At 45.8% G+C, this 16290-nt stretch overlaps 1 protein-coding gene across 1 annotated transcript in view; it reads right to left on the minus strand.

The window, feature by feature from the left end:
* The window catches only part of ank3b (ankyrin 3b), a gene marked incomplete at its 3' end in the record, with an annotated part of 393887 nt that overhangs the window by 133332 nt on the left and 244265 nt on the right, over positions 1–16290 (minus strand). Inside the window, 2 exon segments of the mRNA XM_084323081.1 lie at positions 1715–1821; positions 13693–13780. Coding sequence (XP_084179207.1) covers positions 1715–1821; positions 13693–13780 — 195 coding nt within the window.

A 16290-nucleotide genomic window follows, 5' to 3' on the forward strand; every position in this document is an offset into this window, starting at 1 on the left:
TTTGCATGAACAGTATGTGTTGTGTGCCCTTGATTACGATTGGTTCTATGAGTTGGGATTGTCTTATATATTGTGCTAAAGGTTCTAGTGATAAATCGAATAGTCCGTGACTAAGAGGGCAACCCTGTCTAGAAGAGCGTGATACCGGAAAGATTTCGGAGGTGATTATACCTGTTGTAATCATGGCCGATGGGTCTTTGTATAATACTTTAATCATATCAATGAATCCTTTTCCTAACCCCATCCTTTCTAATACTGCCCATAGATACGACCATTCCAACCTATCAAAAGCTTTCATTGCATCCAGGGACAGCATCGCCTTAGGTGTGGTGTCGTCCTTGCTGGCATCTAGTACGTATAGTAGTCGTCTTATGTTGTCAGTGATCAAGCCGCCTCTTATGAAGCCAGTTTGATCCGGATGAACTAAAGACGTCATATGCTTTTGAAGTCTGATGGCTAATACCTTAGAGAACAGTTTGATATCGGTTCCGAGGAGGCTTAAGGGTCTGTAACTACCGCACTCGGTGGGGTCTTTGTCTTTTTTAAGGAGGACTGTTATGAGTGCAATATTGTCGTTCTTATGAAAGTTCCCCTCCTTGACTGAGTATAAAATCATATTAAGTAATAGGGGTCCAATTATGTCCCAGCATGAGAGGTACATTTCTGGTGGGATACCGTCTCTTCCAGGAGCCCTACCACTTTGCATTTCGGATATGGCCTTCCTGAGTTCCTCTAGTGTGATAGGTGTTTCTAACTGTTTAGCGTCATCCTCTGAAAGTTTGGGGAGGTTAATTTGATTAAGATATGTGTCCATTTTGTTTTGATCGAAGGTCGTTTCTGATTTATACAAGTTGGAGTAGAACTCTTTGAATGTCGAGTTTATTTTATTGGTGTCTGTTACAAGTCCTTGTTGTGCTTTAATGGTAGTTATATCTGCAAATTTTGCGTTAACTCTTAATCGCATAGCTAGTAGGTGACTTGGTTTGGAACCTTGAGAGTAATGCTGTTGTCTTGTGCTACGTATTTGTACTTCAGATTGTTGTTTATAAATGGCGTTAATCTCTATTTTTAGTAAATTAACTTGAGATTCCAGTCGAACCGAGTCGTTGTATTGTAAAGAAGTAAATAACGTAGAGTAAAGCGTTTCCAGTTCCGCCAGTTTTGAGCATCGATTCTTGCGTATTTTGGAGGAAAAGTTATCAGTGAAATCCTTGATCATTCCCTTTACCGACATCCATAATATTCTAGGGTCCGGCACCGATTTCACATTCTCTAGTAGGAATACTGAAAGAGCTTCTTTGAGTTGTGTAATGAATTCCTTGTTATTCAGCAGTGTCGTGTTAAATCTATCTCTCTTTCTATCTGTCTGTCTGTCTGTCTGTCTGTCTGTCTGTCTGTCTGTCTGTCTGTCTGTCTGTCTGTCTGTCTGTCTGTCTGTCTGTCTGTCTGTCTGTCTGTCTGTCTGTCTGTCTGTCTGTCTGTCTGTCTGTCTGTATGTCTTCCAATCAATCAATCAATCAATCAATCAATCAATCAATCAATCAATCAATCAATCTACCTACTTATTTACCTGTCTATCTGTCTGTCTGTCTGTCTGTCTGTCTGTCTGTCTGTCTGTCTGTCTGTCTGTCTGTCTGTCTGTATGTCTGTCTGTCTATCTACCAATCTATCAATCTATCTATCTATCCCTCCACCCCACCCCCTCCCTCCTTACCCAGAATGCACTGGGGAGGACACCAGGTTGACGTTGTCCAGGGCATCTGCTGTCCAACTGTACCGTCTCACTGAGTCTCTGTCACCATCCTCAGCCACAGACAGGTGCTGAGCGGCGAGACAGAGGGAGAGAGAGAGAGACAGAGAGAGAGAGAGAGAGAGAGAGAGAGAGAGAGATAGAGGGACAGAGAGAGACATAGAGGGACAGAGAGAGACATAGAGGGACAGAGAGATACATAGAGAGAGAGACACAAAGAGAGAGATACAAAGAGAGATGGAGAGACATAGAGAGAGAGATCATCAGTACTGTATCTCAGACTGTGGTGGAGACAGAGGGATCAAACAGGTAACATGCTGAACTTCCCTAACGCACCGCCAGACAAACAACATGCTGGAAAGAAAAACATTAAAGGTAGAATCTGTAAAGTTGTCAAACAGCGACCTCCAGGCAAAATAGCTCCTCTTGGTAATGCACCTTTTTATCTATTTTCTTTATACATGTTTTGTTTTGGACTCCAGGGGTTGGAGTTGAATGGGTAAGGGGGGGGGGGGTGCAACTGCTAGTCACACCTCAGGCTCTGCCAAGAGAGGACTGGAAAAATGCACACTATAATAAGTTACTATATAGTAGGGCTGTCCCCGACTAAGGATTTGGATAGTCGACTATGATTGGCCAAAATGTGCTGTTAGTCGACAAAAAAATAATAATAATTATTATATATATATAATATATATATATTTTTATCATTCCATTTGGGCTGTGGGGGTGCTAAATGTCTGAAGGAGTCGACTGAAGGCTTCTTGTCCTCTGCAAAAGCATGCAATTGGTCCACTGATGGATACATCTTGATATTTGTCTAGTCTAGTGTGTTCATTAGATGGGTGAAATCCTCTTTCAGTGCCTCTGTGCCTGTTTTCTTAGGCAGTTCGCCTCTGGTATGCGTGTCATTAGCGTTAGCCACGCTTCTAGGCCTCTTTTCTTTTGGAAAGAATGATGAAGAAAAAAATAAATAAAAAATGTATTCGACTAAGAGGTTGGCAGTCGACTACGGCTCCTTTCGACCGATTAGTCGACTAATCGACTAATAGGGGTCAGCCCTACTATACAGCTATAATATATGTATTTATAATATAATATGTATAGCTATAATATAATATGTATAGCTACAGTATACAATCTATAGAGAAACTAGAGATCCAAAACTCTGCAGCTAGACTTTTAACAAAAACAAGAAAGAGAGATCATATTACATTTTAGCGTCTTTGGGTTCTTGAAAAGCTCTTTATAAATAAAATGTATTATTATTATTATTATTATTTACCTGTTTTAGCTACATTGCACTGGCTTCCTGTATTCAATTCAATTCAATAAAAAAAACGTTATTAGTCCTGCAAGGGGCAATTTATAGCATGATACGGCAAACAGCTGCATTTCTATACATTCAAGACAAAACAGGACAAAACAGGGACAAGAGACACATACATGACACTTCAAAGCACAAGTGACATGACACTGCCAGAACGGGATCCCTACACTGTTGATCTGTCAGTCCAATAAATAAATAAAAAACATCTATCCTTTAGAAATAATTTTAAAGTTATTTTACTTATATACAAATCCATGAATGGACAGCAGACTCGGTTGGCACTTTAAAAAATAACAGCTCAAAACTTACCTTTTTAAACTAGCTTTTAACTTTATTGTCTTATTTTTCTTTATTTCTATAATTTTTATAGTTATTTTTTATCATTTTATTTGTTGTTTTTCAATATATTATTTTACTGTAATTTAATTTTTTCCTATTGTTTACTGTCTAATTTTGCTATTTTCTTATTTTAACTATTTTATTTTTCAGTCTTTATTATTTTATTTGTAATTGTTTTATTGTCTTGTGTTATTGTCTTACTGTTTGCCTCATTTAGCTATTTGTACTATCTTATCTAATGGTTTTATTACCATTTTTATCATTTTAATGTCTTATAATTACCATCCTTATTTGGAAATGATAAGAGCGTTTATAATTATTTTATTAATGTGTAAAGCACTTTGAGCTGCAATCTGTATGAATGGTGCTATATAAATACTATTATAATATGTTATTATTATTATTATTATTATTATTATTATTATTATTATTATTATTATTATTATTATTATTATTATTATTATTATTATTATTATTATTATTATTATATACAGTAATTGGCAGAGACAAGAGAGGACAATCTGTAGGTAGGTAGAATATTATCTTTAAGTCCATTGTGTAAAAACATACAGTGCATTATATACAGAAACATGCACTATATACTAGGCATGATATAAAATATGAAAATAGAAAAACAGATGCAGGATTATCCAGAAGTCTAATAAATAATAGTCATGCAATGATATATTGATCTTTTCAGTAAACTAGCTGCTACCTTATTGAGGGGCTCAGCGGAGAAGGGCTTTGCCTTACACAGCCCCTGGTCAGCATAGAGGAGAGATACCTGTCAGTCAGAGCTGCTCAGCCAATAGACACAGAGACAGATGCTCAAACCAGCCAATAGACACAGAGACAGAGGCTCAAACCAGAGACAGTGGCTCAAACCAGAGACATTTCAAAAGGACACTAACCAGGTCCTTCTCACTTCCTAGAGCAACACAAGGCGCTGCCCCCTCACTTTAGGAGACTAGAGCAACACAGGCTCTATTCACTCCAATGAGAGATTCAGAGGTTTTGGTCCTATGTGTCTATTCTTTTCTTTACCATTGATATTGTGGTAAATATCAGACCTTCTCTTACACGTTGAATGAGTTCTGAACATTTTGACAGTAAATCAACGTTTTTCTGACTTGTAGATCCGGTGAAAAACAAGTTTGTTTGAGACCAGCGATCTCACCGTGTTAATGATAGTGCCAGTGTAAAGGTCCCGCCCACTTAAGAGACTGGAACTGTTCCATTTGAATGTGTCATCTTCTCTTATCTACTATCTTTGCTCAAGCTGCCTTCCAGGGTGGTACAGTACCACAGTACCATTACATCAAATGGAGCAGGAGGGTCTAGGGGGAGTCTAGGGGGAGTCACGTGACAGTCCTAGACCCACTCTGTTTAGCCTACGGTCTCTACTGCAGGGAGTTTCTCAAGGTAGCTGGATTCATATGGTTCCACTTATTCAATTGGTCTGACATTTGACACGGACAGAGTTGAGCATAATTACATGAGATCTGCCTTTTAACATTTGAAAAAAAAAAAAAAAAACTGTGGGTACAATGCTGTGTACCTAATGGCACCACAAACTTACAGGTCTCAGGTGAACACTGGGTAGCTGAAATGAACAATGTTACCAAACTGAAATAGTTAAATCAACAGACGGAATACACTATTGGAATGACTGAATGATTACCTGACTCAGATTGTTTTTCAACACTGTTCTCCCTGTTACAGTACCTTCTATCAGACGATACAAGACCACAGCCACCCAGCATGCAGACTGTTCTCCCTGTTACAGTACCTTCTATCAGACGATACAAGACCACAGCCACCCAGCACGCAGACTGTTCTCCCTGTTACAGTACCTTCTATCAGACGATACAAGACCACAGCCACCCAGCATGCAGACTGTTCTCCCTGTTACAGTACCTTCTATCAGACGATACAAGACCACAGCCACCCAGCACGCAGAATGTTCTCCCTGTTACAGTACCTTCTATCAGATGATACAAGACCACAGCCACCCAGCACGCAGAATGTTCTCCCTGTTACAGTACCTTCTATCAGACGATACAAGACAACAGCCACCCAGCACGCAGACTGTCCTCCCTGTTACCATCTGGCAGATGATAAAGGACCAGGGCTGCACGTACCTCAAGGACAGTTTTTACCACCAGGCCATTCTCAACTAAAAAACAAAAAATATTCCACTTTGCATATCTGCTAACCTGCTGTCTGCATTGTTTACATACAAATGCAACTATTGCAGACTGTTGCTACTGAATCACACATCGCCTCAGCCAGTCCATCATGCCAGTAGCCATCAGGTTCCATAATCGTGGGCATGGATTGCCAATAGTTGGAGAACTAATGGCGGGAGAACTTGATCACTGTCTGACCCTTAAAGGCCAACCTTCATGTTGTATTTTTGTTCAATAAACGATGTGGACTAGGCCAACGGTGACTTTCGTAAAGAAGGGAAAAAAAATTATTGAAATTGACCCAGTTTTAGCGTTTTTATCAAACATTTTGTCTGCCCAACACAATCACCACGCACATGGATATTTTAATCAATGGTTCATAACGTGCGCGTGTAATCGAAATGATGTCGTCACAACAGGTGCAGGGCACCAGGGGGCTCACCAGGGGGCTCACCAGGGGGCTCTGAGAGTCACACACAGCTAGTGGCAGGCACTGCAGGCAGAGAGCCTTGCTACTACTAGCCGAATGAAAATGTATCTGTTTCACCTAACAACACTATTGCTCCGTGATCATAGCCATCCATCTCTAAAGCTAACCACTATTTGTAAAAGCCACAACCACGTTACCATATTTGTAATAATGTAAATCATTGTGTCGTTGTACATATTGTGTATACACCGTTAGAAGCTAACATAGCTTAGCTTGGTAGCTATTGTGCTAACAACATATCCCAACGTCCGGCTCGCTGGCCGGTATGAACGTCCGACACAAAATGGTTCTCTCCTCTCTGTACACCCCCGTCCCCACGGGTACCCTGCCGGGGAGCCCATGGACATGACAACGGCGGCAGCAGTAGGGTGCTCGAGCCCGCCGCAACGCTAGTGGTACACGATAGCTATGAGCTAACTAACGCTACAGGCTCAAACACCCTACGGCCGCCGCTGTTGTCGCGTCCACAAGCTCCCCGGCAGGACACCCGCGAGAACGGGGGCACACAAAGAGGAGAGAACCACCCCAAATCGAGCACTCATGCCGGCCGACAAGCCGGACGCCGCGGCACGTTGTTAGCACAATAGTAGCCCACTGTGATGCACCGAGTGGGCCACCATTGATCAACATGCAGCGACGTGTAGCTTGCATGATGCGTGTGTAGTGCTTTGCCACACAGGTCTGAGAAGAGGACCTGCACATGATTTTACTCGTTCCCCAAACTCCTCTACATGCCCCGATCTCAAATGGTTCATGACAGTAGACATAATGCTAACGTTAGCCAGCGCCATATATCGAGTAGTACTATGACCCGGACGGGCATAAGGCATACGTTTCCTGAAGTGACGTCACGGCCGTGCTAGCGTCTGATAAGCTTTTAGATTTGCTCGTGCATGTTATTTGTGCGTGGACCTTTTTAACCATTTCTGAGTGAAATTTCCGGCGTCAAATGGAAAAAAATTAAGAATTAAATTAGATACCAATGATGTAAACTACCCATAATTGATCAGTAGGGTTTAACCTGGAAGTTGGGCTTTAATAACTAAACAATGTTAGGACTGTCTGACTCTTTTTTTTTTTTTTTTACTTTGACCAGTCACCTGGTTCTTTTAGCGTTTATCGCTTTTTCTTCGCATTCATACTTGGTCAAGTTCGACCGACAGAAGCAGGCTGAAAGGGTTCAGATGGGGGGGAAAGACACTCTGGGAAAGGCACGGCTGCCGTCCGGGATTCGAACGCGCTCAGCCCCAGATCCGCGCGAGCGCGGTTGTCCACGGCGCTGAAATAGCACTCGCGGTACGTGGTGAGCTACTGGAGCTCCCCAGGACTGTCTGACTCTTAATAACTAAACACTGTTAGGACGGTCTGACTCGTAATAACTAAACACTGTTAGGACTGTCTGACTCTTAATAACTAAACACTGTTAGGACGGTCTGACTCGTAATAACTAAACACTGTTAGGACGGTCTGACTCTTAATAACTAAACACTGTTAGGACTGTCTGACTCTTAATGACTAAACACTGTTAGGACGGTCTGACTCTTAAGAACATACGGTTATCCTATAACCATAGTTATATGAGTATAGCGAGCGCTCTGCTCGTAGTGGAACCTTATCCCTTTCAATCTAATTCTGAATAAAATGTCTCCACATGTACACACCCATCCGTCTGGCCACACCCACATCCGCTCCTCTACATAAGTGGCTACTGGAGCTCCTTCCCAAGTCTTTCACAAACGAAGGCGAAGACCACGGGGTCCTCAGTGAGTCCGAGCAGAGCGCTCGCTATACTCATATAACTATGGTTATAGGATAACCGTATGTTATATTATCGTATAGCTTACACTCTGCTCGTAGTGGAACACAGGAGCTGAGCAGAGCGGAAGCTCGACAAATGTACCCGCTGAGGCCCATCTGAACCGAGGAGTACCCGAGCCCCCGAACCCCCCTAGAGGGGGACGGGAGGGAATCGGATCCGACTGTGCGAAGAGGGTTTAGCAACTCAAACGCACAGGGTGAGCAGATTGTGGCACTTACCTTCACATAGAAGAACCCGTGACTACATAGGCGCGCATCCCACATGCCACCAGGGAACGAACGGGAAGAAAAAAATACCTATTACAATCCCTAACAACACAGGGTCAAGGTCAAAAACCCAACCCCGTGGCAAGGCCGTAGCAGCGGAGCGCGAAGGAGGACCCAGCCCCAGGAACAGCCTGAGGGTCAGGACCCCCCCGGAAAGGGGGCCTGGTGAGGCCAACGATGCCGCAGCATCGAGACCCCACCAGACGGTCACTAGTGACACCACCCCCCATATCGCCAGCATATCGGACAGGGCCCATCCAAGAGCAGGCCCTTCCCCCCTACAGCACGCCGCCCTGAAGCACTCCAAAGAGGCTACACCACCACAACACAGTGGGACCAGGCAGCGCACCGGGGAGACAACCCCCAAAGAGGTTGATCTCTCAATCCAGGCAACAGGTCAAAAGCATAACTCGACCTGTGCCCGAAGCACTGTGGACTAGACAGGGGCCTAAGGAGTCTGCTGAGAACAGCACCCCGGCGGAAGGGGCGTTCGGTATGCTGTGCACCATGTTGCAGCCTCCACAAAAAAACCAGACCCCCTAGAGAGGCCGAGGCAGAGAAGGCTGACATGATTGGCAGACGTCATTAAAGGTGCAGGGGCACACTCGCAGGCAGATGGGGTAAAGCCCGGCCTAACCCGAGAGTCGACTCCGCTATCAACACACCGGGGAACCAACCACCTCCCTATGTTTAGTTTAACAGGAGGCGGTTGTTCCCTTAACCCGACAAAGAAAAAACTCCGAAACACAACTGTGGGTATACACCAGCTATACAGCAGTACAAGTGTTTCAGTTCTCAAGAAGGGGTTAACCCAGGCCAACAGGTAGACGAGAACGAGTCCGGACCTGGGCCCGGCGGACCGGGACGTACACAGGGATGCCAGAGGGGTACAAAAGAACCACCTCGACAGTCCCCTCCCAGCCCCACCAAGCAGGGGAAGAGAGAGGCGAAAAAGAATGGAGAAGGACCAGGCTCCTTAGCACAGCGCAAGGTACAACACAATATGGACCAAGCAACAGTGAAGGATAACACGCAGTGACATAACCACGAAACATCTCCATAACATCAAACCCTGCAACGCCTGGGCCAACCCGGCATTTTCCCCCCGAAAGTCCTTCAGGGTACCAGAACAGCAGATCTGCGCCCCGGCGGACAACAGGTTAACTGACCTGGTCCGGCGCGACCAGAACCAGTCCTGTGTCCTAATCACGCCACCATCCCCAGTCCCAAGAGGGGGGTAGGTATGCGTGTCGATCTAAAACATCACAGAGGGCGCCACCAAGACGGTCAGAACATGAATGCACCGCGCCCGGTGGCCCACCCCAAGGGCGTGAGACCCCTCCGCCAATGCTTTGACCTATTCCGTCATCTCCCCCCAGAGATGAACGAGAATTCGTCAAGACTAACCTAGTACACTGGCGCTCGGAGGAGATAAAATCTCCATCCTAGTTGCTCCATAAAAAACGCTGTTTCCATGATGAGCAACCAAGGCGTGCCAGCCCATGCGTGGTTCCACACAGAAGCACCCAGGGCCAGCACTATGTACACGTCGAGACCCAAAACACATCAATGGTAATTCTAACAAGAACCCAGATAACGTTCCCTCCAAGCCGCCTGGGAGAGCGGCAGGAAGCTGGCCAAGAGACACAGATATGGGTCCCATATGACGCGTCTGAGGGAAAAACACCCCTGTTAAAAACCTGCTGTGTATAAAATAGAGGAGACAGGGAACCCCCAGAGAGACCTCCCACGTGAGTAATAATTGAAAAGATATATGTAACATTGAGCTACGTGACCAAAAGCTCAATACATATGCAACAGAGCGCAGAGCAGAAAACAAAGTTCTCACGCACCGCATAACCCAATCTTGACAATAACAGCGGTCCACAACATGGAGCCTGAAAATAACTCACGGAAGTCTCACGACCAATAGAAACGCGCCCAGTGACGTACTATATGGCGGGGGGAATTCCGTGACCCACCTGCCCAAATATGGTGTGGGACCAGGGAACCCCCCCCCCCCCTCTCCCTACCCTGTGACGCGCTGACCCAACAGCGTGACAGGAAGACCGAAGGACAGGAGGTCCAACCCCCTGGCGAATCAGAAAAAAAGGGGGGGAGGGGTTTATCAGTTCACTCCCTCATGACACCACACCCCGGATACGATGAAAACAAACAAGCAGCGATGATACCAGTTTACCTAGCATGCTACATGAAAAGCGTATATCCACTAGGATAAGCTCAACTCAACCAACCAACCAGCTCAGCCAGCCATAGACGATAACTCGTTTGCGAACAGGTTTTACATACAAGGCTTTAGGCTCATGTGCAAACACGTCACCCGTGTTTATGTACTTCACCAAGTAAAGAAAAACACAGACGTTTAAAGAGAGGGTCAAGACCTTGGTACAAGCTACATATATGAATACTACTGTAGGCAAACACTCTAACCAGGTTGTGGACTCGATGCCATGTTTCCCAAACTTAACAGAATACACACAACCCCCTCAGATAAAAAAGGTAAAGTTCACTCTTACTATTGCAAGAAGAACACAGTCTTCTTCATGATGAGGGAAGACATGTCTTTCGACCGAGTGCTAGCCACAGGCATTGCTAAGCACACATATATATAGCGACCAGAACAATTTACAAGAAACTGTCCTACTCTCTTAAGCAAACACACAACCCCACAGGTAGGTGAGGGTTTACACATCTTATCCCCAATATATAAATAGTGAATAAACACACAGTTTGTAACAAAAAACAGTGCCCCACCAGGAGGGACCTTTTATTTAGTAACAAAAAATTATTTGTTGGGGAGGGGAAGGGGACAGGGGCAAACAGGGGAGTCACTAGCGGCGCCTGCCGCACGCAGTGCGGTGCTTGCCCCCACGGGGAGCCGGCCCGGAGGAACGGTTCTGGGGAGCCTGGTCACGTCGATCCCTACCGTCACCTCCGGGCATGGGGCGGCTGGCTGCGGCGGACGAGGCACTCCCTCCACTCCTGGCCTTCTTAGACGAAGGCCCAGCAGCGGCGGCGGTGGTGGCGGAGGCAACGGTCGCGGTCCTCTGCCGGCGTTGCTTTTCTTTTGCCATCACCGGTGGCATCGGGTCAGGGGAAATGGGGTTGGAGCACAGAGCGCTCCTCCTCCATCTCTCTGCAGGCTGCCGTCATCTGCTGCATGGCCAACCCGAACAGCCCAGCATCGGAGAGGGGGGCCGTGAGCCGGGGAATCCTCTTCTGTTCCGGCACCCGCGCCTGTTCCAGCCAAAGGTGGCGCTGGGATAGAGTGGCCAGGGCGCGCTCCTTCCCGGCGGCTATCGCCTGCAGCTGGGTAAGGTGCAGGATGGCTCCAGCCGCTTGGGCGTGAAGATATTGCTGATGGTCATCCAATACCGACCCGCCCGCCATCATCCCCGACATGTAGCACGCTAGCTGCGCGATGTTAGAAGTCGCAGCTAGGCTCTGAGTCGCGGCGATGTACGCCTGGTCACTCCAATTAGCCATCTGCCTAGCCGATTTCCCTTGGGGAACCGGCTTTCGCAACGGCTCCCACACCATTTCGGGACAAAGTATGGATGCCATCGGGCTATCAAGCCGAGGCACCCCGTCCTTTAGCCCCTGGACCAAACCCGCCACCTGCATGACTGGCACGTAGGCGGGGGTAAGGCCAGTGATGTGGGAGATTACCTGTCCCTGTTTCACGTAGGCCTCCATTGACGGGAAGAATGGGCAGACAACGCCCGTCTCTCTCACAGGACGACGTTGCCAGAGATGACCTATCATGTCATCAGGAACAGGTGCTGGCAGAGGCTGCGGCAACGCCACGCCATTAGCGGCTGGGACGGCCGCCATGAGCTCGGGGAACAAGGCAACTCCCCTTGCGCACCTCCCTCCACGTCACTCGCGTCTCTCACGTACGGGAGGCTGCCATGTCGGGCGCCACCATCCGATGCGGCAGATAGCTGGGCATCTTGTCTCAGGGTCGGAGGTTCTAACCCAACACCGGAGAACAAGGGACCCCAAGGAGACGCAACACTCCCTGCCACACCCCGAGGGGGAGAATGATACGTGTCCACTGGGGCATCGAACAAGAGCTCTCTCGCCCCCTCCATGTGATCCTCAGTCTCCATCGGAAATGGAGACAAGGCAAGAGCACTCTCTTCCGGCTCCAGCACAACCTCAAAGCCTGGCCGTTCGCCCCTGCAGCTCGCCGCCCTATGGCGGGAGAGAGCAGAGGCGAAGAGTCCCAAATCCCCAGCCACCGGAGGAGCTGTCGGCCTATCGGCCGACAGTCCACTGGCGGGGGAACCAGGGCCGGAACCAGGCCATCTCACGGGAGACGGCGGCTCAACGGCCCCTCGGAGAGGCAAACTCACCACCGGGCGCCGCCCGGGCGTATCCGACTGCCACGACCGCGGAGTCAGAGACGCCCCACGATGCACGGAGGATGCGGCAATGGAGAAGCGCTGGTGAAGGGTGACGTTGTGAGCGCTCGAACCCTCCAAAAGTGCAGACATTATGTCTTAGCTTTTCTCGTAAATTGGCGAGAGAGAAAAATAAGATACAATGACCACGTAGCTCCTTTCCAACAACTATTTCGGCACTAAACTCAAGTGGTGTATACAGACACTTGTCGGTGGTGAAAATAGGGAAGGAGCTGTTAGTATGGCCATGTCCCCACTTATGTAGAGGAGCGGATGTGGGTGTGGCCAGACGGATGGGTGTGTACATGTGGAGACATTTTATTCAGAATTAGATTGAAAGGGATAAGGTTCCACTACGAGCAGAGCGTAAGCTATACAATAATATAACTAAACACTGTTAGGGCGGTCTGACTCTTAATAACTAAACATTGTTACGACTGTCTGACTCTTAATAACTAAACACTGTTAGGACTGTCTGACTCTTAATGACTAAACACTGTTAGGACTGTCTGACTCTTAATAACTAAACACTGTTAGGACTGTCTGACTCTTAATAACTAAACACTGTTAGGACTGTCTGACTTGATTTTGGCATTTTCAAATGGTTCTTTCTAGGGGATTAGCTCGTAGCTAAGAGCAGGATTTACGAGCGTAGAAAGGCAGTCGTAAGTCGGACAGACTGGTGTGCACCGTGTTCTTCATTTGGGAGAAATCATTGGTGATTGTGTTCACGTCGATTCTACAGACATCCTCTGATTTAAATAATTATAATAGATAGGTAGAGAGAGAGGTAGAGGTAGAGAGGTAGAGACAGGTAGATAGATGTAGAGAGAAAGGTAGATAGGTAGAGATAGGTAGATATATGTAGAGATAAGTAGAGATAGGTAGAGAGAGAGAGGTAGAGGTAGAGAAAGTTAGGTAACTAGAGAGAGGTAGAGAGAGTTAGGTAACTAGAGAGAGAGAGAGAGAGAGAGAGAGAGAGAGAGAGAGAGAGAGAGAGAGAGAGAGAGAGAGAGAGAGAGAGAGAGAGAGAGAGAGAGAGAGAGAGAGAGAGAGATAGAAAGAGGGGTGGTTGTACCTACCATGTCTCTGCTGGGTGCTAGCATCTCTTCTATCATCATACTGTCTCTGGCGTAGGACGAGCGGTTCAGCGTGTTGGACCTGTCAGAACTGAAGGAACGCAGGCTTGGTGGGGTCAGGGGTCAGGGGTTACCATGACAGCGGTCATCACCACGACGATGTAGGGAGGGAGGGGTGGGATGAGGTGAAACAGAAAACACAAACAAAACAAACAAACAAACAAACAAACACACAAACAAACAAACAAACAAAAACACATTAACGACATGCAGCTTCCAGGGCTCTGATTGGTCAAAACAATGATGAAGAAAGAAGGTACAGCAGGTTTTTCTAAACAATTTATTTTGAGTGCAGAGCTGCAGTACAACAGGGAGATCAATTAGCCTTCCAACACTGCTTTAACTAGCTTTAGCATATACAGTGTACATGTCAGCATATACAGTGCACATGTCAGCCTATACAGTGTACATGTCAGCATATACAGTGTGTACATGTCAGCATATACAGTGTACATGTCAGCATATACAGTGTACATGTCAGCATATACAGTGTGTAGTGTACATGTCAGCATATACAGTGTACATGTCAGCATATACAGTGTGTAGTGTACATGTCAGCATATACAGTGTACATGTCAGCATATACAGTGTGTAGTGTACATGTCAGCATATACAGTGTACATGTCAGTGGTTAAATAGTCTCAGCCTGTGGAGAGCTGGGTCCTGGCCTGGAGTACACCTCTTTTATACCACAGGACACACCAGGAGGGCGGAGAGCTGTAGAGTTTATAAAGGTGCAGCAGATTATGTGAACAAGTGGCTTGAGTTGGTTGGATGGGTGAGAGAGAGAGAGTGAGAGAGAGAAAGGGACAGAGAGAGATAGAGAGAGAGATAGAGAGAGAGAAAGAGGGAGCATTTACTTTCAATGTAAAGGAAGTTTATGAAGCAAATAAATTATTATAAGCTATTATTTCTGAAGTGATTATATTTATTACTGCTCTGCTTAGATATTAAGCAAATATTAAAACTGTCCTACTGTCAAAGCCATAATAATAATACGAATTTGTTTCCATGGTTGTAGACTAACCCTTATGACTGTAGACTAACCTGTATACCTGTAGACTAACCCTTATGACTGTAGACTAACCTGTATATCTGTAGACTAACCATTATGACTGTAGACTAACCTGTATACCTGTAGACTAACCCTTATGACTGTAGACTAACCTGTATATCTGTAGACTAACCCTTATGACTGTAGACTAACCTGTATATCTGTAGACTAACCCTTATGACTGTAGACTAACCTGTATATCTGTAGACTAACCCTTATGACTGTAGACTAACCTGTATATCTGTAGACTAACCCTTATGACTGTAGACTAACCTGTATATCTGTAGACTAACCCTTATGACTGTAGACTAACCTGTATATCTGTAGACTAACCCTTATGACTGTGTAGACTAACCTGTATAACTGTAGACTAACCCTTATGACTGTAGACTAACCTGTATATCTGTAGACTAACCCTTATGACTGTGTAGACTAACCTGTATAACTGTAGACTAACCCTTATGGCTGTAGACTAACTGTAGACTCTCTTCACATCACGTATGAGTCAACCGTTCAAACTCTGTGCCTTTTCCCACCTCCCACCGTAGCAGCATGGAGGGGTGCTGCGTCTTGCTCAAGGACACGTTGACAGGTATGGACATAATATTATGAACTGTAGCAGGGTATCTAACCTGCGACCTAAGGAAGGTACAGGTCCCTGGAAGCGTGATAACACACAACAGTGAAAAGTGAAAGAAACCAAAATAAATATGAGCTCTGAACTCATAGCACCAAGACACAGGACCAGAAAACATAACAGGCTCTGAACTCATAGCACCAAGACACAGGACCAGAAAACATAACAGGCTCTGAACTCATAGCACCAAGACACAGGACCAGAAAACATAACAGGCTCTGAACTCATAGCACCAAGACACAGGACCAGAAAACATAACAGGCTCTGAACTTATAGTACCAAGACACAGGACTAGAAAACATAACAGGCTCTGAACTCATAGCACCAAGACACAGGACCAAAAAACAAACAAGGACATTCACAGTCAACCTAAAGCAAAGGAAATGTCTACAGCGTCTTAACGTCTCCACCTGATGAGGCCATGTTCATGCCAGGGTTGGGATCAATTCACTTTAACCTCAATGAATTGGGGCATTTGATATGAAATTGTGTGTATGAAAAATTTATTTTAGATTTATTCATTGCTACGAGCAGCATAATCATCTGCCCTTTATTAATTTGCTTAGATTTTTTGTACACTTGATCTCAAGAAGGTGCTGAATGAGCTCAGTGGCTATGTATCATGTCTGGTCAATGTTAGCATTGTTATTCACCGTCAAATATGGAAAATAATAATAATTGATATTCTCCTTTGGTTCATTACAAGCATAGTAACGAACACAACATTTCTGACACTGGGAATACAGTCCCTGAGGTCCATAGATGTCCCTAGATACCAATAACTTGCAAATGGACCTTGTAGAATTGGAGCAATCTTCCATTTACTTGGGTATGTACTACTTTTAGGTAG

The sequence above is a fragment of the Notolepis coatsorum genome, assembly GCF_963971535.1.
Source record: "Notolepis coatsorum genome assembly, chromosome: 10".
Lineage (NCBI taxonomy): Eukaryota > Metazoa > Chordata > Actinopteri > Aulopiformes > Paralepididae > Notolepis > Notolepis coatsorum.